Here is a 24,819-nt window from a genome sequence, read left to right as displayed (position 1 = left end):
ACAAGAGGATGTGTCTTTTGATCAGCAAGATTAGCAAATTTGTGCTCTGGAAGTAGGATGTTGCTTTTGTAAAGTAACATTACTAGTACATCCAGCCTCGTCATTATAGTTGTCGATATATTGATCTCTAATCCACATGATTTTCATCTATACTTTTCCTAAGCATCTTCTCAGAAAAGAAAATAACTGACCCAACAAAGCTCTTACAAATTTTTCACTATCGACCTTCGTCAGCAGCATCACTGGTAAATAAATATGATATAGGAGTACGATGGTCAACAGCACCAGTAGCATCAGAGGCATGGATCCCGTGCAGACACTTCCTTGCAAAAATTAACCAGTTACATAACTCCATGCTTAGTTCATGTTCATCTGCACAAATGGGGATCATTCTGAATTAAAGAAAAAAGGGACAGAAACGCCCTTTATTTGCTACTCTGTTCCTTATATAATGCACTATATACCATGTTCCCAGTCGCGCTGTAGCTATCTCTGCCTCTACATGTACAATTACTTACGTAAATTATTTCAAAAAAAGAAAAAAGAAAAAGACAAAGTTGGCCCTGTAGGCGCCAGCACTAGCTGAAGCTTATGAAAGAACCTGCAACTGTCTCATGGTCTGGCCATACTGCTGGACTGCTGTTGTGTCGCAGCTGCAGGAGCTCTGTGCCTCCATCCACGGTTCTTAGCTGCACTGACCCATCTTGTGGTCCTTTGTGCCGTTGAGGTTTTATTCACTGCGTCGGCGTCGAACTCTGCTGTGAGCTTCAATGGCGTGTTCCAGAGGTAACACTTCATTGAGCGATTGGCATTCTGCAATTTACAGGCATGGATTTATGACTCAGTGACAAAGCACAATTTCAAAGGAGTACCAAATAGCGTCTAGTAACACCAATTTAAAAAAGAACAAAAACATTCACCAATGGTTCATAGGCAGGACTAGAATCAGAACAAGAATTTATCTCTATCTATCCTTAGCCCTATTCAACCTACTTTAAACAGTCAAGTTCTATATATTTTATAATCGGACATCTTTAGGTACCAGCTATGTCATCATCTATAAGTATGTACTACTGAGGCCAAGTTGTGCGTACCTCACATGCACTATATAGTTTGGCCATATCATAGAATACAAACAAGATACAACGAATATAACCATGGTATACATGCCAATTGCATCACCTCACACCATACATGGATCAGCAATTTATCAGCACGACTTTGGTAACTAGTGAGATTTATTCGCTGTTCATGTTTTGTTCAGAAGAAAGCTTAACAGAATGCCAGCTGGACTCTATTTGCAATTGGCCATACACAAATCTTTCCCCTGCCATACTACTTTTTTATAACACAAACGACGTTTAAGGTGCAATCATTACATTAAATGTGAAGAGACTAGTAATGGACAAATCACACTCTGTTTTTCCACAAGGCGTTTTTGTTTCGTCAGGACAATAATTTGACACAAAAAACTATAATCAGAAGTATTTTCAATACAGATCTAATAACGTCATTTTTTTGTCACAAAATTATGCACCAATAGAACAATAATTCATTTTTGTTTCCCGACATTTAGGCTGTGGCACACAGCGGAAGTGAGGATCCGTAGGTGTAGGACAGGCTGAACATTTATAAGCTCCGCTTGGCTATAAATAAATTATATGGATAAGGTGTCTGGGAATATTGCACAGGAAGGTGCGAAAGATACAGGCAATTAATGTGATGCCAACCTTCCAGAGCTATGAATATTTTCAATTTGAGTTGATTGACTAATTTATTGGCGAGAATTAATAGATTTTACCTGTGTTTCTTCACTAGCTAACAGTACGGATGTAATTTTGAGGCGGTGCTAAAATTAGACAGCTACTACCGATCAAAATTCTCCATTCTTTATCTGAAGATTTGACTTGTTTATTAGCCTATAATTATAGACTGCATACACAGCATTCTTTCTCTTAACGAACTTCATGATGATGTTTATTTGTACCGAAATTATCATATGCAGTTCCATTAAGATGAGGCTTGGAACATTTCTAGTTGTTAGAAGTCAATACTAACCATCTCTGTCATATCAGAATAGTCTTATATCGCTATGCACAGCTCGAAGAAAATCTTGACCATAATAATTGATCTCTCATGTATATCCAAAGTGTTGACTTCACTATGCCCACTAATTGATTTTTTTCCTTCTTTTTTTTGAATGCGCTTACCTGCAGATAGTTCCTGCGATCTTCTAAATAGTTGTACCGTCTGGAATCACTGCATTTTTAAGCACCACAGTTATCCCAGAACGAATATAAAATCCTTCCGTTGGCCTGTCTGCTTCTTGCACATTCTGCATTCACAAGCAAGGGAATACTGTGAACATCTAGTCCTGAAATTTTATACAGCAGATAATTTCATAGCATGAACAAACAATGCTAGCAAAATACATTATCCTAACTCTACATAGAATTGGCCAAAGTCCCATCACAGTATTTACTGGCCATCCTGTTTTAGTTAGATGAGGACCATTTAATTACAGCACCGCCTTCTTTTAAGAAGAGATTAAGCTTTTCCTAAGTGGGTTTTCTAAACAAAATGTATGTACCACTACTTCTGTAAAGATACATGCAACCCAAAATACATTCTCAGATCCAAGTAAGTTCCCATGCATTAAAGCTGGCATACCATGTTACTCGTAATTAGCCAAATAAGGATGAAATCTATGAATCATTGACCAATAAATTAGTCAATCTACTCAAATTAAGAAATTCTAAGCATTGTATTAATAGTTCACTTCCTCAACTCATATTATTTCATCAGGAAATGACTAAAGGAAGTGAACTAACAAATATTGAAGTGCATTGTATGTACAAATTTGAAGGACTTTGCTCAATAATTAAAACATAACATTTTTAGAGGAGGGGGCGTCATACATCTGAGTTCATAATGACAACATTCTTCCCAATTCGTGCATTTTTGTCAATGATACAGTTCCTGTATAACAAAACTACAAGTCAAAGGAATGTGCATAATACCTGTGCAACCAAGTTTATACTTTATACACGAGTACATGAAAAATAACCTTATTATAGTGTTTTCTCCAACACCAACTGGAACTTTTCCATCTGATAGTTCAGAAAATCTCTCCGCTTCAGTCTGGTAGTAATCTGCCCCCATCATCATGGTGTCCTAAATCAGTTTATATTGATTAATATACTCAGAAAAAAAATTATTCCATAATATTCAAAAAGAAAAATAAATCTTTCATTATAGTACTAGATATTAGCAATCCCATTAGCAGAGAAAATTCAGCAATTAACTAAGCTGACTTCCAAACTATAAAAGGTTACAAATTGGCACCAAAATGTTAAACATCAGAATTCATATATGCTCAATGATGCATGGTGAAATTGCAACAAGTATGTACATTACAGAAGACAAACAAAAATAGATAGGAAGTGCAAAGTACTAATTTGCGGCTGCGGTTACAAGCTGGGCTCCATCATCTGATGATTTACTTAGCATTCCAATTATCACCAGTAAGCATTAAGCAGTTGTTACTACTCAAAACCATTATGATGATCAGCCATGCTATTTGAGTGCCAAGGCGTAAGGGCCAAACATTTCCCCTACCTACCCACCACTCTCATGCTCCCTCGCTCAGGTATGTTTTGGATTTGGTTTGGATCTGCGTAAAATTAGTAATACACAATACTTTACCTTAAGCTGCACCCCAGGTTCTAATCTTGAGCGGATACCAATGACAGAGTGCTCAACACTGCACTCTGTTAGAAAGCAGCCATGTGAAACTATAGAGTTCAAAACCTGCACAGGAATAGATATATCAAGCAAGCCTGCAAGGTAATGCATTATCAACAAAATGATTTATTGGTAGGAAAATCTGACCTTGCAATCTTCTACCCTGGTTGGAGGTAAAAATCTAGGAGATGTGAAGATAGGCTTCACAGGATCGTAAAAATAGAAGTTCGGACACTGGAAAGATAATAGATGACATAATTATCCTGCATAGAAATATTATTTCTGGAAACGATGTCAACCGAAAGTGAACCTGATCAGTGAGAGCAAGGTTTGCTTCAAAGAAAGACTTTATTGTTCCAATATCTTCCCAATAACCATCGAACAAATAAGGCTGGAACCAACAGAAGAATATGTTATTCAGAATCATGTGTTCATGAAAACTAATAATGGGTATCATTTGTTCATTTTGGATTTTGGAGGACTTTTTAGCGCATAAATACCTGCACATCATAGTCTTTTGCGGCCATTGGGATAACTTCTGAGCCAAAATCATTAGCTGTAGGATAATGGCCTCTAATAAAGATGCACAATAAATAAAGAACGTAAGTTTCACCACCCCCCAAGTGCATCAAAACACGAATGAAGGTGCATGGAGGAATCACAAAGATGCAAAATAATCCCTATGTCTTACAAGTCAGAAGAGCTAACAATTATGCGGCTTCTGAAAAAAAATATGTTCGTTACGCACCACAAAAGAAAAGGATAAATTAAAAGGAAGCTAGGTGTATAGTTATGCACAAGAGTATGAACACAAAGTACCACTGTTACATTGCTCTTTCATGCAAATAAATTTTAAAGGATCACGGAAAAACTTTCTCAGTAGTTAGTCCTAATTCTTACTTCAGAAGCTTTCGGAGAACATCTGCCTTGAATACATATATTCCCATTGAAGCCATATATTTGTATGTATCTGCAAGCTCTGGGGATAACCCAAACAAGCCCATATCCACTTGCTGCATTAACAAGTATCTTAGATTATTTACAAGCTTTTCCATAAAGTAAACTAATCAAAGGGAAGCATCTGAAATGAAGCTGGGGAAACAGAGGCAGGAAAACCTATGAATAAAAATGTTAACTAGCAAAAGAAAGGTAATATGCTTTCATCTATACATGCAAATGATTAATAGTTGTTTGTCTTCAGGGTAGGCATGAGGGCATGTACCATTGATTTCAAATTTTCACCCTTGGGCTTTTCAAGAAAATCAGTAATGCGACTGTTCCTGTCGGCCTTCATCAATCCCAAATCAGAAGCTCGACTGCATGTGAATGAGATAGCAATGAATACATTTACAAGAAGGGAATATGCTAGTGTGGGATATGTCAATAGAAAACAAGGCCATTGTGTACTGCCTACTTGCTGGTTATTATAAAATGTAAAGAAGAATGAGATACCCAAAGCATTCCAGCACGTATATTAACAATGAGCATAAGACAAGTAAGCTCTAGCAAATCAATAGTACAGTACAGTATTGATAGGTAGCTAATATATATCACTTTGCTCTGTTAGCCAACTGAAGGCTAGTTGAAGCACCAAGACATAGAACAAATTCAAAGGGAGCAAGGGGCAAAGGTCAATGACCTCTCATCCATAGGAACACAAGCAACTGAAATGTCAGCACCAGAGTCGACATGCTTCTGCAAAAACAGCCATAATAACATATCCTTATGATGCAGTGAGAAATAAGGCTGAAATTAAATCATCAGCTTGGAACAGAGATGAGACCTGCACAAAGTCCATGTAATCCATCCTGTAGAGGTGATCACCAGACAGAATCAGTATGTTTTCTATACATTTCAGCCTTGCATCCTGCAGAAAGTATGAAGCAAAAGTTAACACTGAAAAAGTGGTAGCCTCCTACAAAAAGAAGAGCAATATAATACGAGATGGCCCAGGAAGAACCTCAAAAAGCCAGAGGAACTGCCTGACAGCATCAGCTGTTCCCTGGAACCATTTCTTTCCGGATTCCCCAGCTGTCTGGGTAGCTGCCAGCACCTATGCAATGTTCCAATGAGCAAATCAGACCATCAGAAAACACGGTCAATCACCCATCCTGCAACCCCGTGATGGTAGCCGTAGTTTCACAATGACACATGTTAGAACGACCACCAGAGCGTACCTCCACGGACCCACCACTGAACCCAACCCCCTCGCCAAAGTTGTATGTCCGCGCGATGTGGCGGTTGAGGGACTGGGAGTTGAACTGGGTGAGGACGTAGATCTTGTTTATCTTGCTGTTTATGCAGTTGCTCATCGGGATATCGATCAGCCTGTAGCACCCCCCAACGGGCACCTGAAAGCAGAGACACGATAACTGAATGTCTGAATATCCACCGGAGCTACCGCGCAGCTGAATCGATGCCACGGATGGCTACGGACTGCCAATCACAAGTCACGAGTCGTGTACGCTGAACAATTGGGTGGCGATTGCGCGCGATCGAGGAACGGGGAGAGGACGAGCGAGGGTGGTTACCGCGGGCTTGGCCCTGGTCTGCGTGAGCGGGAAGAGGCGCGTGCCGGCGCCGCCGCCGAGGATGATGGACGCCACGGTGTCCGGGCTGACGTCCCTCCGCGCCGCCGCCGCAGCGGCCGCCGCCTGGGCGCCCGCGTCCTCCGCCTGCTCCACCTGGCACGCACCACAAACCCGAGAATGTGATCGACACGGCACGGGGGACGCGGATCACGACACGCCCCCAAAACCAACCGGCGCGCGTGCGCGCGGGCCAGCGTTGTCCGATTCCTCGGACCACGCGGCCCTCCGCGGCAAGCGCGACGCGCGGGGCCCGCGACTCACCTTGATGCCCCGTGGGGCGTCGGCGAGGACGCAGCTGGCGGCAGCGGCCGCGGCGGCCGACACCGACGCCGACGACGCCCGGGCGCAGCGCGGGGCCGCGGTGGCGGCGCGGCGCGCGGGGCGGGGCGGCGCGGGGAGGAAGACCGCGCCCGCGAGCGGCGCCGCCGTCGCCGGGGACGCCATCTCGGCCGTGGCGCCGCGGTGCGTGCGCGCGGGAGGGAGGAACGCGACGGCGAAGTGGCGCGCGGCGAGGCGGGGGAGGGGGGGGGGGGACACGGGTGGGAGAGAGAGTCTCTGCCAGTGGGGGAGCAGCTGGGGGTTTTGTACGGGACGGGTGGGGCCGTGGGGGAGCCGAGAAGAGTGGGGAGGAGCGTGCGGGCACGGCGGGGGTTTTTCGGATCCAGCTCCGCGCGCGGTGGCTCGGGTCACGACACGAGAGCATGGTTCGGCGGTGCGGTGACCCGGCTCGGTGCTCTCCCCCTTCCCCACGCTCCCGTTCCACCGCTCGCCCTCCTAGGCGCTGCATGGGCCTCGCGCGAGTGGCCCAGAAGATACGGCAAATTTTTCTTTTTCATAAGAAACAAGCGCGAGTGTCTAGTTTCAATGAATTTTACGGAGGATTTTTATTACATTAAATATTATTAATTTTGCTGATGTAGTTATAAAATTATAAAAGAGAATGACGAAATTTCATAGAATGTGAGGAGAGTCTCATCATCATAAAATACAGGTTACCTAGTTCTCAATTTAGATAACTGTGCACTGAAATTGGCCTAAGGGAGTGTTTGCTTTTTAAGTTTGTCACTTGTCCCGTCACATCGCATGTTTAAACACTAATTAGGAGCATTGAATATAAACTTATTACAAATCTGATTTCATAAGTCGAGATGAATCTATTAAGGCTAATTAGTCCATAATTTGACCACTAATTGCTACAATAATCCTCCACTAATCGTGCATTAATTATACTTAATAGATTCGTCTAGAGTTAAACTTGCAACTTATACGATTATTTTTATATTATGTTGACCATTTGAATATTCGAATTTACATCCGAACATTCGATGTAACAGCGATTTAAAAAACCAAACGAGACCTACATCTATATATATATATATATATATATATATATATATATATATATATATATATATATATATTAGTGGAACTCCTATCCATCATTAATTACTATTTCTTTGCTCTCACGTTGAACCACATCACCTGAATAATCTCATCAATCCTATCATTTTGTTTAGTTAATCATATATGTTCCCTCCATTGGTTCTCACTATCTATTATTAACTACTATTCTATACTCACACGTTAGACCACATCACCTGAACAATCTCATCCATCTAATTATTATATTTAGTTAATCCTAACCATTCCTCCGTTATTTCATTCTTACATATACATTAATAACTTATCCACTCACTTGAAATTAAACAATATGCCCAGGTATCTCCTGTCCTCCTAATTTTATTAACTACCTATCCTTTTGTTCTCCTCTAACTGACAAGTAAGATGAGCAATCAAGAGTTGGCAGTTAAGTGGTCGTGTGCACAATTACTCTTTATGGTTTCTTCATGTGTGATAAATCGTCTATCGTACCCATTGTTCTCTTCCTCGTATATTTTACAATTTATATGACGATCTCATGATGCAACCTATTCGTACATATCATCATCCTCTTAAATTATAGATGTTTGTATCTACGATACTCTTTTAAATTCTGCAGCATTGGCGGGATAATTCACCTATTTACGATTATAACTGCAGCCTTCCAAAGACCTTAGGTACTAGGTTCTCCTTTTCAAAAAGGCAAGTGGACAAGATATACATGCCCTTTATCATTGACATCCGTTTCACCGTTAAATATATTTGATAGGTGGTTTTTACCACACTATCAGCCACATCACACATATGTACTACTAACATGCTAACATATAGAAATAAAATAGAAAGAGTTTTGTTATAATGATTGTAAAGTACTAATGAGTACTTTCAGGTACTTTTATCTTGAAATTTTTCTGGCCGTTGATCAATGAAAGGTATTTATAAATATTAAATTAAATTAATATTCGGTCTTATTTTTTGGTACTTGATCCCACATTTTTGTACCACCATACTTTTGTCTAGGTACTTCCAGATTCTTTTTCTACCTTGATCACCATATGATTCTGTTAGATAGATAATTTTTGTTTTTCTTCAATCAATTGTAAAAATTCTCAAATAGAAAACGTGCTGTTTGGAGGGTTCTATCATTGATCTCGTGTGGCCGATCCATTGAGCAAAGAATATATGCCAACCTCCTTTTCTTTTAAGTAACTTCACAACTCACGTATTCCAGTATACAATTTTTATTTTATCATTATAAGAATATATAGGAGTGTTCTAGAAACATTTACAAGAGGGTATTTTTTGTCATTTCATCCTAAAAGGTAAATTGTCTTATGTAAAGATGCCAAGTACCATATATCAACTAATTTGCTCATATGATTCAATAAAAAAGTCCAGCTGATGCAGTTGCAGCACAAGGCCCTGTTCGGCTGACCGCATGAGTAATATAGAGCTGGTAGAATGAATAGTATTCTGTGAGAGAAAATAAGCCGAGACAAGCCAAACCTAGATAAGCCGAACAGCCTCCGCGCAAGTTCCCTGCTCCCCGGCAGACAAGAAACTCCAGCCTTCAGATCCGCGCACAAGCAGTCAAAAGTCAAAGGCACTGTTTAGATCACAACTCGTAAATCCTATAAACAAAAAAAAGTCACATCGAATATTTGGACACATGCATGGAGTACTAAATGAAGTCTATTTACAAAACTTTTTTGCATGGATGGGCTGTAAATCGCGAGACGAATCTAATGAGCTTACTTAATCCATGATTTGCAATAGTGATGGTACAGTAACTATCCGCTAATTATGAATTAATTAGTTTCATTAGATTCGTCTCGTGATTTACAACCCATTTGTGAAAAAATTTTGTAAATAGATTTCATATAGTACTTCAAATTAGTAAGATTTTATGGTAAAATTTTTTTACGTTCCATCAAACACGGCCAAATTCATCTTTGAAAGAAAAAGAGAGGAGTCAAAATTCAGGAGCCCAGAATTTTGACACGCCACGCGGAAACATCCGTCCCCGACTACCCGCCCGCCCGGCTCATCCCCCAACACCCCCTCTCGAATCTCGATTCCCCCCCCCGACATCGCCACCTCCGCCTGCCTGCAGCCTGCTCCCGCTCCCGCTCCCCTCCCCGCCGCCTCCGCCTCCGCCTCACCTCCCCCACTCGCCGCGAGCCGCCCTAGGGTCCCCCCCCCCCCCCCCCCCCCGCGCTGGCGGGCGGGATGGAGGGGTGGGCCAACGCTGCGGCGTACACGGCCGCGGCGCTGGCGTCCGCCGCGGCGGCGACGGTGGTAGCGCTGCGCCTCGTGCACCGGCACCTCCTCCACTACGCCGAGCCCACGCACCAGCGCTTCATCGTCCGCATCATCCTCATGGTCCCGGTACCCAGCTTTCCTCCTCCCCTCCCCCCTCTCTGGCCACCCAGCTCCGCAGGCGAATTTTAGCGGTTCCCGTCAGCTCCTTTAGCTCGTAGCTGCGATTTGTGGGCGAACTGTGACTTGGTATTCATGTCCAACTTAATTTCTTGTACAGCTGTGACTTGGCCAAAATTTATTAGCTAGGTGTGCAACAATTGAGTTTCGTATGCATTTATAGCTTGTACTAGTATGCGGCATCTGCCCGTAGCGTTGATAAATTTGTCTTTAAGGAAAACAAGGGCCCCTGTTTCAAAAGGTTGGTGTATTGTGGTATTTCGGTTTTGGGGAGTAATATTGTATTCTGAATGTTGCTCATCATTCTTTATGTTTGCTTTCGGATGGAGAACGAAACCAGTTTTTCTGAATGTTTCTACTTGCCACTGCAACCAACAGATAGTTGGTTTACCTATATATTGCGATAGGAATGTGTCAGCAGATAGCTGGTGTACTTGAAGCTGAAAATGATGGTTGGAACTACTAAACCTTATAGCTCTGTGCAAGTTTAAGTAATGTGCTGAGTGGAACGGGTTCTATTCTTGTTGTGTGCCCTGTCTCAGATATCCTTTACTTTGTCTCATATGATTAATTTGAATGCATTATATTCTCGTTCTGTACCCTGGCTCATTTGTTCAAAGATTCTCTATACCATCTAACATAAGTATTTTGTAGTGCAACTAAGTCTGTACCCTGGCTCATTTGTTCAAAGATTCTCTATACCATCTACCATAAGTATTTTGTAGTGAAACTAAGAACGAGCAGAAGGGAAATAATTTTAGAAACATTACTATTCCAGTTCTGTTTCCTGCATGGTTGATTGTTCATCAGCCATGTAATGTTAGATATAGATATATTAGAGTGTTTAGTTAGGTTTTTTGTGACATATCTTTGTCCTCTATTAAAATATTATTACTCGTGCATGTAATGTGAATGTTAAATGGCAGTGTGGAATGGGTTGTGTTCAATTGTATAGTTTCATTATCTTACTGATGAGTTTGTACATTTTTAGCTTCTATCTTATTAACTACAGTATGTATACATTATTTGCAGGTGTATGCGGTGATGTCATTTCTTTCTCTCGTCTTACCGCATAAGGCAATCTACTTCAATTCTATCCGAGAAATGTAAGTCAGCCACTTGTAACTCGAAACCTATCTTATTTTATTATGTGTCATCTAATGGATGTTCGTATCACTTGAAACATGCATACTTGAATTTCCGATTGATAATGATGGACTCATAATATGAACTGAGTAATAAAACTGCTGTTGTATTGCTCTCTTTTTTAGCACTCATCTGGCTTAACTTCTGTAAGATGATATGATTCATCTTAACCCATTATAAATTGCAGCGTTGCATGAAACAAAGCAAAGCTATTAATGTGGAAGGTTGTGAACTTGCAAGTTGCAACTTGGTTACAGTATTGCACTACCTGTATTGCCAGTTTGCCTTGGTATACCTTACATAGAGAAGTAACTCAATTTGCTTATGTTAGTGAACTATGATCTTTTTAGTAGTCAACTTGACCAGTAATGATGCACAATCTGACCCAAAGCAAGAATGTTAGTTCAAAAGAGCGATGACCTAAGTCTTGAATATATATATTAGTTACGGTATTAGCAATATTCCCACTGGTGTTTCAAAGGATTTGGGCAGGGTACTTACAACACAGCAGTACGAAAGTGGCTCCTACTGGTTTTGTTGTCGCAAAACACTGGAATTCAATTGATTGCATACTTATCCAATCAAGGATCAAGTCACGGAGAGAATTGATCATGTGGACTGTCATTCTAGCTATGCATGCCTCATGATAGTGCTGAACATCTTCGTAGTGATAGTGCCTCATGTGGATTGTTTTCATTAGCAAATGATCACAAATATATCGTGCTTAATGTCCTTGTCTGATCCCTCCTTCAATAATGAAAAGGATGAAGAGCAATGTTTTGGTCCTCTTGAAAAGTTCTGCTGGTATGTTGTGGATTCTTAACAATGCTCTGGTGTAATTAATGGCAAATGAGAGACATGGCGATCCACATTTTTGTGTTATTAATTATTGCATTTATTTATTTATTTGCTTAGGAGGTAATTTGATTAGATGTCCTAAATATTCTACCTCCTGCTGCTGTTCACTTAGGATGGTCAAGGTCCTGTTTATAGTTCCCTGACAAATACAAAGCTAGAATCATATTGAAACTTGCTTTGTTGGATTGTGTTTCAGCTATGATGCTTGGGTCATCTACAATTTCTTTTCACTTTGCCTGGCGTGGGTTGGAGGTCCTGGCACTGTGGTGGTAAGTTTGAATGGCCAATCTCTGAAACCCTCATGGTTTCTGATGACTTGCTGTTTACCAGCTATTCCTCTGGATGGGTGCGTAATTCTCTTTTGTCTGATTAAATGATCAATACAAAAGTTTTATGCTTGTCCACATGCTTTGAAAACCTTGTCTCATGGATTATGACATTGCAAGTGCTAAACAGTTGAAAATTTTCTCTGACAGGCGTTTTATAAGGAGATGCAAACAAGGCTGTCTGCAGTTTGTGATCCTGAAACCAATCTTGGTTGTTATTACATTCATACTTTATGCAAAAGGAAAATATGAAGATGGAAACTTCAGTGTCAACCAGTCTTATCTCTACATAACTATCATCTATACAATCTCATACTCTATGACACTTTTTGCTCTTGCACTATTCTATGCGGCATGCAGAGATCTACTTCAGCCATATAACCCTGTCCCAAAGTTTATCATAATCAAATCAGTCGTGTTTCTCACGTATTGGCAGGTAAAGTCTGTTGTAGGGATACATTCATTTTTTTCTCAGAATCTACTTGGGAGCCACTAGTCTGTTCAGATTTCTTACATGTGATGGTAGTTTTGCAAGCAAAATGATCCCATCCATTATTTGTTGTTACTCAGTGAAATATGTTTTGTTAAGATTCGAAAGCTTTTTGTTCGAGAAAAATAATTCGAAAGCTTTTCTCACAGGGTGTGCTGGTTTTCCTTGCTGCAAAATCTGGATTCATAAAAAACGCTGAAGAAGCTGCTTATCTCCAGAATTTTGTGCTATGTGTTGAGATGCTCATAGCAGCCATTGGGCATCGATTTGCATTCTCTTACAAGGAATATGCTGGCTCCAATGCCCGTCCTTTTGGTGGTTTCAGGGGAAGCCTTCTTCATGCTATGAAATTCAACGACTTCTATCATGACACTGTACACCAGGTAAATTAGTACACACTTGCAACACAGATCAGCCTGGTCCCAGATGCAAAACATGTGCGCAATGTCTGTATCTCAATTTCCAGATTTTAGTTTGAGTTTTTTTTCTTCCGTCTAACTGTTTTCTCCCATGTTGCAGTTTGCACCTACATATCATGAATATGTGCTCTACAGTAACGAAGAGGAGGATGAACCGACAAAATACAGCCCTAGCACAATCGTGCCAACTGGAGAGCACATAGTAGAACTGGCAGAAGTCCCTGTCGTGAGCTCCAAAGCTCCAGCAATGTCAGGCTTACTGCTGGATGAGGTGGATAAGGCAGAAACAACGCCCACTCAAAGCATGGAAGTCAAAATTGCTACTTCCACAGAATCATACGAACTTTCGAATTTCCTCAACGTAGACTTATCTGATTACCCTGCCGAGGTCCCTGCGATCCCTGATGTAAGAGAACAATGACCTGGCGCTGTATATTTGGGATGTAAATGGACAGTAGCGCTGTTGAGCTGATCCTAGATCACGCTGTACATAGAAATGTGGTGTGTTGGTTCTGTTTCATTGTTGGCCCATCTGAAGGGCGTGTTTTTTTTTTCTGGGTCGGTTAAAAGATTAGCCAATTGCGGAGATCAGTGTTAGCGGAATATGTGATGTCAGTATGAGGCAGGAGTGTAAGCAACATGTCTCAGATTTGCTGTTGCTGATGAGGTGGGTGTCTATTGAACGCTGTTTCTGTCCCGACCTTATAAATGTTCACGTGTACAGTTTGTAAGATCGCACTGAGATATGGATTTACTATCCTTCATACAAGCTCAGATGGGGCTTGGAATAATGGATTTCATTTTCCTGTTGCTGTAGTAGCATACTTCATGCTTGAATGCCACAAACCATAGTTAATCCACATTACAAAGGGCTGGTTGATGATTAATGAGCGGTGCTTGTTGTAAACTATACTTGTACAAAACATGGCACCACGGGCATCCAAACTGAAAAAGATACCTTGAAGTATGGACGCTCAAATTACACTGACCGGACTGACTATTGTTAGTCACAGGTAGTAGTACAAGTGGTATCACTGAAGGACTTTTGTGGTGGCACGGCCACTATTTTCTGAATCCGGTACGGGTGCCTTCTGACTGTACAGTCAAGTAACTCGCTCTGGCAGTTCAAGTTCATCTGAAACAGGCCAACCTTACCGCATCCGTCATCTCTTCAGAAGGATTCATCCCGGCAGCTTTCATCTGGTACATGACTCTCGCGGCCTCCCTGTACCGTCCACCGCGAGCATACGCCATAGCCATGGCGTTCCAGCACACCGCGTCGGGCTTTCCACCGATCGCCTCAAATGCCCTTGCGGCATCTGCCAGCCGCCCTTGCTTGGCGTACATGTGCACCAACCCCGAGCCGACGAACTGGTTCGCGTCCGCCCCGCGTTTGATGGCGTCGGCATGCACCTGCCGCCCGCAACACCCTTGGCGGTTCTCTGACTCTGCGAGCACGGCGAGGATGCTCGACAGGGAGAAGCTGCTCCTGGGAACGCCGGCGGACACCATGTCCCTAAAGACATCGATGGCCTCGTCCAGGAGGCCGTCCCGGTGGTAGGCCGTGATCAGGCTCGTCCATGCCGACTCCGGAACCGGTTCCTGGCAGTGGCGCCGCATCATCATCGCAAGCACCTGCCGTGCTCTTTCGTGAAGGCCGCCGCTCTCACAGTAGAGCTGTACCAGTGAGCTGCCAGTCTCGCCACAAACTCTGCCTTTCTTGATGACAAGCGCCTGCACCTGCTCGCCGAGCCGTAGTTCGCCCGCGCGAGTGCATGACCGTAGCACGGCCACAATGGCGTGGGCAAAGCCATCGTCGGTGAGGTCCCATGCTTCGTGACACATGCGCGCGAATAGGCGCATCGCTTCGTGATGGGAGCATCTATCCGAGCAGGCGGAGACCATGGTCGCCCACGCCATGCCGTTCCTGCTCGGCATTTCGTCGAACACCCGGCGGGCGGCCTCGATGTCCCCACTCGCGGCGTAAGAAAGCAGCACCCGGTTGGCGAGCGGCGGTGGGAGGCCACCGGCGGTGGCGCATACGTGGGCGTGCACCGCGGTGACCTCCGCTGCGCCGGCGCAGTCCCTGAGGAGCGAGACGTAGACCTCCTCGTCGGGCGGGAGGCCGAGCGCGTCCATCAGACGGAGCACGTCGCCGGCGCCCGAAGAGGACGGAGGCGCGGGCGCCACCTCCGGCGGTGGTTTCTTGGTGCAACCATTGTCGCCGGCGGTGTCGGTGGCGGTGGTGGTGCTGGGGATTGGGAGCTTCGGGCGCGAGAGGAGCGGCGGCGGCGGTTTGGCCGGTTTGTTTAGGGCCGGCAACCGTGCCTTACTGGTGGAAACCGCCCGAGAGGTGGCGTTCGCGGAGAGCTGCCGGCGGCGGCGTGAGAGGCGGGGAGGCGCGGTGGCGCAGAACGGCTTGGCGTGGGAGCAGCGCGCCATGGCTGCAATGTTGGCTGAAGCGGTGAGCCAACAGCTTGGTTTGCCCAAGAGACGAGGACATGCTTATTAGATGGGCCTGGCGTCGGATCGAACCCGGCCCAAATCTTGGACCTGCTCTTCTTTTTTTTTTACTAGGACAGACTAAAGGACCGGTCACAATTGAATTGATCAAACCACAAAATACTAGTGCTGACGAAATCCTTCTGAAAACGAAAATAATTGACTGCCGACGAACAAAAAAAACGACCACTCGGTCCTCCACCAAAAGTCCGTTCCACTGAAATTGACCAAAATGGTCCATTGCATATTTGCTTAAATTCATTTGCAATGCTTATTTCGCAAGAGCAAAATTAGCAGGAAGATTTTTGTGTCTATGTGGACGTGTCACGTGATGAAGTTTTAACCTTTTTTATCTAATGTTTTTATTTCCAAATACAAAATCCCTATCTTGCTATTTAATGATGACGACTTTAATTTCTTTTTTTTCTATTAGAGGTGAGTTTGGCTTAGTGATGAATTTGAATTTTGATGCAATATGTTCGCCATTTCACTTGGAGGTTAGGTTAGGTGGGTGTAATTTATGGTCTGTTTAGATGGATTAAAGTTGAGTGGTAAACTTTAGCACTTATTAGCATTCATACCCTAATAAGGTTTTGGAAAAAGTTCAATTTACACACTCGAACTATCGTAGAAGTCCGATTTTCAACATTCAGCTACAAAACCGGACAACATAAGCCATTCAACTGTCAAAACTTGACAAATTTACCCCTTGGGGGTGATTTTGAAGGTGGCTTGCATTAAAAAATAAATAAATAAAATTAAAAATCAAACTAATTCATTTTAAATTAAAAGATATGAAACTAGTACTAAAATTTTTCAAAACAAATGTAACATATGCATTATTGCTCCATTTGAATTTTGGTTATTCAAAAATAATAAACATAGCTACAAATAACCAAATATTATGAACAAAAAAATCTAAATAACTGACAAGTATTGTGCCAATAAGTAGGTTACATTTTAGAAAACTTTTGACATCCATTTCCTAATTTTTGACTTAAAATGAATTACTTATGAATTTTTTAGTTTAAAATAAAATATTTTTTATTTTCACAAAATGGAAAACCATCTTCAAAACCATCTAAGAGGCTAAATTTGCCGACTTCAACAGTTGGATGGCCTCTGTAATCCGGTTTCATTGTTGAAGGTTGGAAATCAGACTTTTTTTTGAAGTAAATGGCAGGAGCTCTGCCTTTCAATTAAGAGATAATAGAAATTTAATGTACAAGAAATGTTAGCCAACCAACGGATGACTAACCCACCCAAGTGCCGCGGTACAACGCAACCCTGCAATGAGTCATCGTCGCCAAGCTGGTGGAAACCAGCAGCTTCGACTTCCCGAAGCAAACCCTTGACGACCACCAAAGGACTGGCAAAAGGCTGGTCACGTAGGTCATTGTTGCCGAGCTCGAACGCAGCGCGAAGAGCAGCTCCAACTTCCTACGGCGGAGCCAAGGCCCCATCCCCAATGACCGTCAACCACACCCGCAGCAACCCCCCACGGACGAAGGATAGTCCGCTCTGTGTTATTGTTGCCGAGCTACATCTCCGACGAAGCAGCTCCGACTTCACGTCACCGGGTTTGGCTCTGCCCACCAGGCAGCCGCCAAAAGGTGGAGGGCGACCATCGAAGATAACAAACAAGGCCACAATGACTTCCAGATGCGACGCCTTCAAAAAGGGCACGACGCCGAAGACGTCGTCATCGCACGTCCAAAAAGGACAGGGTTCTCACCCATGGAGGAAGATGTGAGAGGGAGAGGAAGCACAACGCCCCCAACAGAGAAAAACGACACCCACGGGCATCGCCGTCGTCAAGGCTTTCGCCCAAATGTACCTCCCCTCCTCTTCCGAACGAAACGCCGGACCTTGATGACCCAGTTGCCAGCCACCACCGTCGTCGAAGTCGCGTCACCCCACAACTAGACTTTAAAGATAGTTCGATTGTATAACCTAGACTTTGCCCTAAAATTTTTTGGTCTTGACTAAAGTTTTTGGATCCAGATACTCCTAGATTTTGTCCGAGTTTGCGTCATGACGCGTAAAAATTCCGTGTGCGCCTGACTTGTATTTATGTATATACTGCGTGGCTTGCATGTATATGTATTGTTTCTACTCGTAGGATGAAAAAAGAGAGAGGAAAAACGGCAAGCATATTCAACTTTGAAACGATCCCATTCAGCTCATTTATGTTATCCAACGTGCGCAAATTCAACTCACTTCTACCGCTCCAAATTAAATTAACCATCCTTCTATACATAGGATCTCATCTGATCGAAGAGCACCGAAAGAACCAAGGTGGATTTCGCCATGGCCTCCCTCCAAGCTCTCTTGTGCGCCGCCGCGCTCCTCCTGCTCGTCCCGCACGCGCGCACGGCGTCCACCACGCTGGTCCAGGAACAGTGCGAGAGCTACGCCGGCGGCGACCGGGGCAGCTACGATTACTGCGTCTGGAAGCTGGGGCGCGACCGGGGCAGCGCCAGCGCCGACGCGCGCGGCCTCGCCGCCATCGCGGCGAGGATGGCGAGGGCGTCGGCCAAGGCCACGGCGGACAGGATCGCGGGGATGCAGGCGAACGAGACGGTCCCGGCGCGGCGGGACTGCCTGGCAGCGTGCGCCGCCGAGTACGCCGCCGCCGTGCGCCGGCTCGGGCGCGCCGCGAGGGGCGCCAAGCGGGGCGGCGCCGCGGACCTGCAGCGGGCGCAGACGCTGCTCGCGGAGGCGGCGGGCACCCCCGCGCGGTGCGACGGCGCGTTCGCGGCCGCCGGGCAGGACTCGCCGCTGGCCGGCGCGGACCGTGGGATCGACGACGAGATCGAGCTGGCTCTGTCCCTCTTGCCCTCGACGACGCCGGCGCCGCCGGTTAGGCCGTGAACGTGCATGGAGCTAGATTGCTAGAGAGCAAACTGAACACAAGTTCGATCTACCCGTAAACAAAAGGAGAGATCCATGTCATGTCCTCTCATCATCACAAATTGGAACATGGAACTTCATGTCTGTATTACCAAGACACATAAATCTACAAGGGCAACTCCTACGCATGAACACTTGATTGAGTCAGTAATTCGACCAACGCTAGTTTCCTAGAACAGCAAAGGCTCCATAGACGACGATGCTGGCAAGAAGGGCTAGTAACAATGAAGTGGAAGACAACGGGACCTGCAGCCTAGTTGCTCCTGTATGTTCAGGAGGGTAAAGATCCATGTTCGAATGAGAAATCAGCACACATCACATCAAATTCTTTTTGCAAGAACAGATCAATCTGTCAGCAGCTCACCTGACGACGATGGAGGTGGCGGCGGCGGCGCCACCGCGGCAGTAGTAAAGGTAAACTCAGGTGTCAGCGGCGGGAGCGGCTTGCCTGCGAGATCGAGAACAAGCAAAGCAAGAACGATCACGATCGATCCAAATTCATGGCTACATATGCATGTTTGGGGAGAAAATTTTCACGGGGATCATCAGTGAAGAACGAACGAACGAACCCGAGCAGTTGCGGGTGATGGCGACGAGGACGGAGGCGTCGCCGAGGCACTCGGCGGTGACGTTGACCACGGCGCGGGCGCCGTCGAACTCGGGGCCGATGAGCCTGGCGGCGTCGCCGCGCATGACGTGCATGAGGCAGCACGGCTGCCGCGCCACCGTGGTCCTCACCTGCACGCAGCACGGCACGGGGATCTCGTCGCTCCGGTGCTCGATGAAGTCCAGGCACGACAGCAGCCGCTGCAGCGACGGCACGCACGTCGTCTCCTGCTCGCCGGCCGCCGCCACCGCCGCGACGGCGAGGAAGAAGGTGGTGGCGAGGAGGGCGCAGCAGGCGGCGAAGCTCGCCGCCGCCATGCCGTCGCGTGGTGCGGGACGTGCGCGCATCGAAAGGTACGGTGTTCGTTTGGTTTACGTTGCATGTAGTGGCCGGCCGGGCCGGTTTGCTATGTAGAGCCGTGGAATCTTGGGCAGCAGCGTACGTGCTGCACCCAGGCTCTGTCCCGGAAGTGCCTTTTTTTTTAGATTTACTCCTTTTAATGTGATTTAGATTTTGTATTTGCATAAGTCACCCATCCTGAACCGTTGGATTTGCTACATACAGCATATATGCAGCCAAATTCCAGCTCGGGGTACATGCCTACAGTCTACATGGTAAAGGTGTGGCATAAAGCAGAAACTCCAAGAACCGTTAATACAGCTCATAGTTCGTTCCATGTAAGATGCTGGATGCATCCTTGGTGTCTTTTTTCTTTTTTTTTTCTTTCTAAAGAAGAATCCTTAAAGACAAAAGACATCTGGCATGACTCACACTACTCAGGGCCGTACCGGCAAATTTGAAGGCCCTGTGCGAAACTATGAACTGGACCCTAGTACCATCGTTGCGCCTGCGAGTGCCCAGTGAAATCCGGAAGGTGGAAGTGCAGACGTGACTTGTGCTGTGCCTGGCGAGCGGTTATAGTGGAAGCGAAAAAGATTGCACTGCGATCTGCAGATTTGATTGAAAGACAATGGTCAAGCGGCATATTTCCTCTTCTATGACATATTTGGGCTACAGTTTGCTTCGTATTGGATCAAAATATAACTAAAACAAAATCTACTATATAACTATACCTAGTATACTCGTTATATTTTGGGGCCCCTAAAATTTGGGGGCCCTGTGCGGTCGCATGGCCCGCACGGGCCTAGATACAGCCCTGCACTACTCCTGTCATAAGAAACATGCAGCCGATGAACAAGCATCCAGTAAGGCAGTAACAGCATCAGAGGACTAAACGTGAGTGTTCCTCTAGAAGCTACCCCCAGAGCACAATTGCCTGACCGCTGCTATAAGAAGGGGTTACACTTTATAGTTTCATCTGTCCCTTCATCCACCATAGCAGTAGTCTTCCTCCATTCCGGCCTCAAGCAAGGATGGATCTTTCCCCAAAGCTTTTCGCTGTCTTCTTCCTCCTCTTCCTCGGTTCCAATGGTATGTCAACTGCTTGTTTAGTACATTCACAAATCGTTGAGCCTGAAATATCTAGGCTTCAGAGTTTGGAATAATCCTGCACATCTATCAGTACAATTCTCGCGAGATTTTTGCATAGACAGGTCGTGTTTGTTTCAGGTTATGGTCGATTTTGAAGGCTCGATGTTGAGAAATTCAAGAGTCAGATAACTCCCTGAATTCAGAACCGAGAATCCATTACCAGCTAGATTATCAATTCTCTGATTTTTGGATTTCCTAAAATCATACCTTCAAGGCTTCAACCAAAGCTGAAACAAACGGAGCCATAGTTCCATGTTGGAGACAGGGATTGAATCCATCAGATAGCAGCAGGGCTTGTATCCATATAGCTATAGCTAGTCATTCAAGATCATCTATTCACTTTGTTCGTTTGGGTTGTCTGCCAACCAGTCAGTAGTGTTTTTCTCTTATACTAAATCAGCATCAGCTACCAGCCATCAGCCAACCAACACTACTTTTCTATCATAACAAATTAACATCAGCCCCCAGCCACAACCAACATTACTTTTTTCTCATAACAAATCACACACATGATGTTGATGATTGGATTTATTTGTGTGTGCAGAGATGCAGCAGGGCCCGGTGCGCGTGGCCGTGGCGAGGGAGTGCCAGTCGCCGAGCCACCGGTACAAGGGTCCCTGCGCGCGCGATGCCAACTGCGCGAGCGTCTGCCAGACCGAAGGTTTCAGCGGCGGCAAGTGCGGCGTAGGCTTCCGTGCCCGCTGCTTCTGCGTGAAGGCTTGCTAATAAGCTACCTGCTGATGCCTGGCATCCTGCATACATGTGCTCAATAAGAATAAAACAAATTGTTGTGCGTAGTCCGACCCTTTTTTTGAAATACAATTGGCATCTTTTGCTATCTTATTCGTTTTTAAAAAAATACCGAATAAGCAGATGAATAAAATAAACATATGGAAATCTTGAATTTGAGACTTGTTTGTAATGTTGAGGCAACAAGATGTACGCAGTAACACAGCTGGTCTTTAGATGGTGGTTCCGGCACCCACAACATATGTTTGCACAGATGCGGATCGAGAAGCTGAACATTGGAGGAAGGGTTCATCTTCCCTTTCTTCTTCCTCCTCCTCTCTTAATTTGCTTCCTTCTTTTTAACCATGGTTGGAAATTGTAGGGGGTTCCATGGACTTTATGGAGGTAGGGGGTTGGAGCCCCTCATCAGCCCCCCCCCCCCCCCCCCCCATATTTGATCCGCCACTGTATTTGCAGAAATCATTATGCGCATCCAATACGTAATAAATATGCACCTTTCTGTTCTCCCATCACGAAATCTCCTTACACTCCTGTTGTTGTAAGTGACATCTTGTAGCGTGCTAGCCTGTTTGTTTTGGCTTTTGCTTTTTAAAAGATGTTTTTTAAAATTAAAGTTAACTTTATTTTGATGAGCTAAAAAGTCCATGCGGTTTCTCCGGCTGATTTCGTTTTTCTTTGCTACTATTTTTTATGGTAGAAATGGAAATGAACCAATTGGACACCTAGGCTAGCCTATGGTATCTAGAAAACAGAATTTAATTGGAAGCTAAAACTGGACTGTTCCTAAAGCCCATGGTAAGAAATGAAGAGGAATGACCCCCATTCACCATGGTGGGGCCAACGACAAGTATGTACAATATTTTTCGCTTCCACTAGCCCAAATAGCCCACCATACTTTTGGAAAGTCTGTGGCGTAACTATGCGCCTGTTCGGATGGGTTAAGATGGTTGGCTGAAGTTACTGTTAACACCGTAGCTACAGTACTACAGTATTATGCCTCGCTGTGGGTCATTAAGCCTCTGCAACAAATAACTGCTACAGTACCATCTGCTACAATAATCAGCTGCTATAGTGCAAGATATCTCTCAAAATCAGTTGTTACAGTGAATCAGCCAGCTTAAACTAGCCATCCGAACAGGCTCTATGACAACGCCGTTGTGTGAGTTGCTACACAACGACGTGATAGATGGGGCATGTAAACTGAAACTTTATCTATTGGTGTAAAGAACTGAAATGTCAACATAAGTAAGAAAGTTAAGATAACTATCCATTGAACTTTGTATTTCTCTAGATGCTATATGTTTTTTTTTCTTTCAAACAACTTTCAATGCCACTCCCACACTAAAAGTCTAAAACTATAGGCCACGTGCTATTCTACATGTGCAGCTACATCCAACTAACTACTAAACAAATTTTCAGTAACGACTACTGTGCGCGATTACTTAGCACCATTTTACTGAACGTGATTTAGTAATTCGGTAGTTCGGTTCAGTAAATTTTGGTCAGTTCGGTCAGTAATTTAACTGTTACTGTAGAATAAATGCTACACCAAAGGTGCAGATTTGTATTACCATACATACAGAGGAATTTAGAACGATTTGATTTTAAACAGAGTGGGTGCATTGATAATAAATAATAATAAGATTGATCATTAGCGAAACTTTATTGATTTCAATAAAGTATATCAAGGTGATATATCGTCTTGATATTTTTCTGATTTCTGTCCAAACGACACACAATCTAAATCAGTTTGAAATAGATCCCAGCATGTATCAAGGATATTCAAATGAATACCCATTATTTTTTTTGTCAAAACACTTTGTGCATATAATATATAGTATAGTATATGTATGTGTGTTTAAAAAACAAAAATAGCACAAATAACAAGGTGTTTATATGTTAGTCCAAAATAGAGTAGTTTGTAAACAGTTATTGAGGCTCACTCACATACACATGTCAAAAACTAGAATTTAGATTGTCAATTTTTTATACTTCTGAAAATTTGAATATCCATTTCTCGGAATCTGGACCCGCGCCCTAATCCTGACACACTAGTAACTGTCAATACTAAGATTGGACCGCCACCCATATGCCCGGACAAAAATATTCTTGGCCACCTGATACAAGCACATCATGTGAAATAGACTACTGAAGCATAATCCACTTACGGAGCCCGTGTGTAATGAGAAATAAGATTGATGATGATTGATGAACTGGTGAGGTTGATGATAGTATCACACACGTAGGCATCTGCGGGCGTACGGAGTGCTACCGCTTCACGCTGGCCTCTCGCCCTTGTGACGTACGTCTTCAATTCGCTCAACAAAGCTAGGCCTCCCATTAGCCGCAGCATTATTTGGGCGGCACCAACCGCTCGCTGTGTGCCCACATGCCCCACACGACACATGGTACGTGCTCGATCGGCTTCCTCGTGCATGAATCAGATCACCACCTTGCGGCCGGGAAGATGCTTTGACGGATCACGGATGGCGTACGTGTCAGCATGACCCAGCACATGGTTCTTATCTTTTTATCCTTTTGCCGAGTGATGATAGGCTTAAGGGCATCATCATCATCATCATTATTATTATTAAAATAATAATGCTTTTATTATTATAAAACTTGGGCAATATTTTAATGGAAAAACACACCAGTTATGTTAACGGAAGTAATTAAGGACAGTTATTGGATATCCTTACATTTTTTTTCGATTTGGATGTCTAAAATCTAACCCAAAGCTTTGCAACAATATGTGGCATAGTACTCGGCTAATCCAGCACTGATGGTTGGTATGGTACTCGACAAAGAGGAATGATCCGGCTTGTTTGGATGGGATAGATGGATACATCCACTACACGGTGAAGAGGAATGACAATGTCTTTTTTGATAGGGTAACTAAATGGTAGTGGTCTAGGGATCGCAATTGCTAGAGCACGGGAGAATGAAGATTAATGATTTTTTTTTGAAACGAACCAAGCAGGAGAGCTGCCGATTATATTAAAAAGAAGAAACAACTCCCAGACTGGGCACAACAACAAAAAAACAACACATGCCGGTTGGATTGGGACATCAACGCGGCCACGCAACTTCACTCGAAACTCGACTCAACGGCACCCGGCAGACAGAAAACAACCCGGCTGCAAACTCAAACTCAACTCCACGT

General features: G+C 44.2%; 4 protein-coding genes across 4 annotated transcripts; 2 read left to right on the top strand and 2 right to left on the bottom strand.

The window, feature by feature from the left end:
- Positions 1–324: 324 nt before the first annotated feature.
- LOC120658022 (glucose-1-phosphate adenylyltransferase large subunit 4, chloroplastic/amyloplastic-like) lies at positions 325–6,815 on the bottom strand. Its single transcript, XM_039936232.1, has 16 exons — positions 6,597–6,815; positions 6,276–6,428; positions 5,922–6,095; positions 5,705–5,797; positions 5,528–5,611; positions 5,384–5,439; positions 4,967–5,060; positions 4,645–4,757; positions 4,245–4,317; positions 4,055–4,135; positions 3,892–3,978; positions 3,706–3,810; positions 3,068–3,174; positions 2,919–2,979; positions 2,211–2,335; positions 325–813 (listed from the first exon to the last, which is right to left on the bottom strand). Exons 1-15 carry the CDS (start codon positions 6,777–6,779, stop codon positions 2,234–2,236), a joined length of 1,566 nt encoding a protein of 521 aa, XP_039792166.1. The 5' UTR covers positions 6,780–6,815; the 3' UTR covers positions 325–813; positions 2,211–2,233.
- Positions 6,816–9,766: 2,951 nt separating this feature from the next.
- Positions 9,767–14,202, top strand: LOC120658025 (transmembrane protein 184A-like). The gene is made up of 6 exons (XM_039936234.1): positions 9,767–10,103; positions 11,187–11,260; positions 12,355–12,504; positions 12,635–12,920; positions 13,124–13,357; positions 13,494–14,202. Exons 1-6 carry the CDS (start codon positions 9,945–9,947, stop codon positions 13,812–13,814), a joined length of 1,224 nt encoding a protein of 407 aa, XP_039792168.1. The 5' UTR covers positions 9,767–9,944; the 3' UTR covers positions 13,815–14,202.
- Positions 14,203–14,245: 43 nt separating this feature from the next.
- LOC120658024 (pentatricopeptide repeat-containing protein At1g31790-like) lies at positions 14,246–15,883 on the bottom strand. The gene has a single exon (XM_039936233.1). It carries the CDS (start codon positions 15,833–15,835, stop codon positions 14,525–14,527), a length of 1,311 nt encoding a protein of 436 aa, XP_039792167.1. The 5' UTR covers positions 15,836–15,883; the 3' UTR covers positions 14,246–14,524.
- Positions 15,884–18,164: 2,281 nt separating this feature from the next.
- On the top strand, positions 18,165–18,769 carry LOC120662376 (pectinesterase inhibitor 8-like). Its single transcript, XM_039941538.1, has one exon. It carries the CDS (start codon positions 18,206–18,208, stop codon positions 18,767–18,769), a length of 564 nt encoding a protein of 187 aa, XP_039797472.1. The 5' UTR covers positions 18,165–18,205.
- The last annotated feature ends 6,050 nt before the right edge of the window (positions 18,770–24,819 follow it).

This window comes from Panicum virgatum, chromosome 2N (assembly GCF_016808335.1).
Source record: "Panicum virgatum strain AP13 chromosome 2N, P.virgatum_v5, whole genome shotgun sequence".
NCBI classification, from domain to species: domain Eukaryota; kingdom Viridiplantae; phylum Streptophyta; class Magnoliopsida; order Poales; family Poaceae; genus Panicum; species Panicum virgatum.
This window is presented reverse-complemented; position numbering and strand designations above follow the sequence as displayed.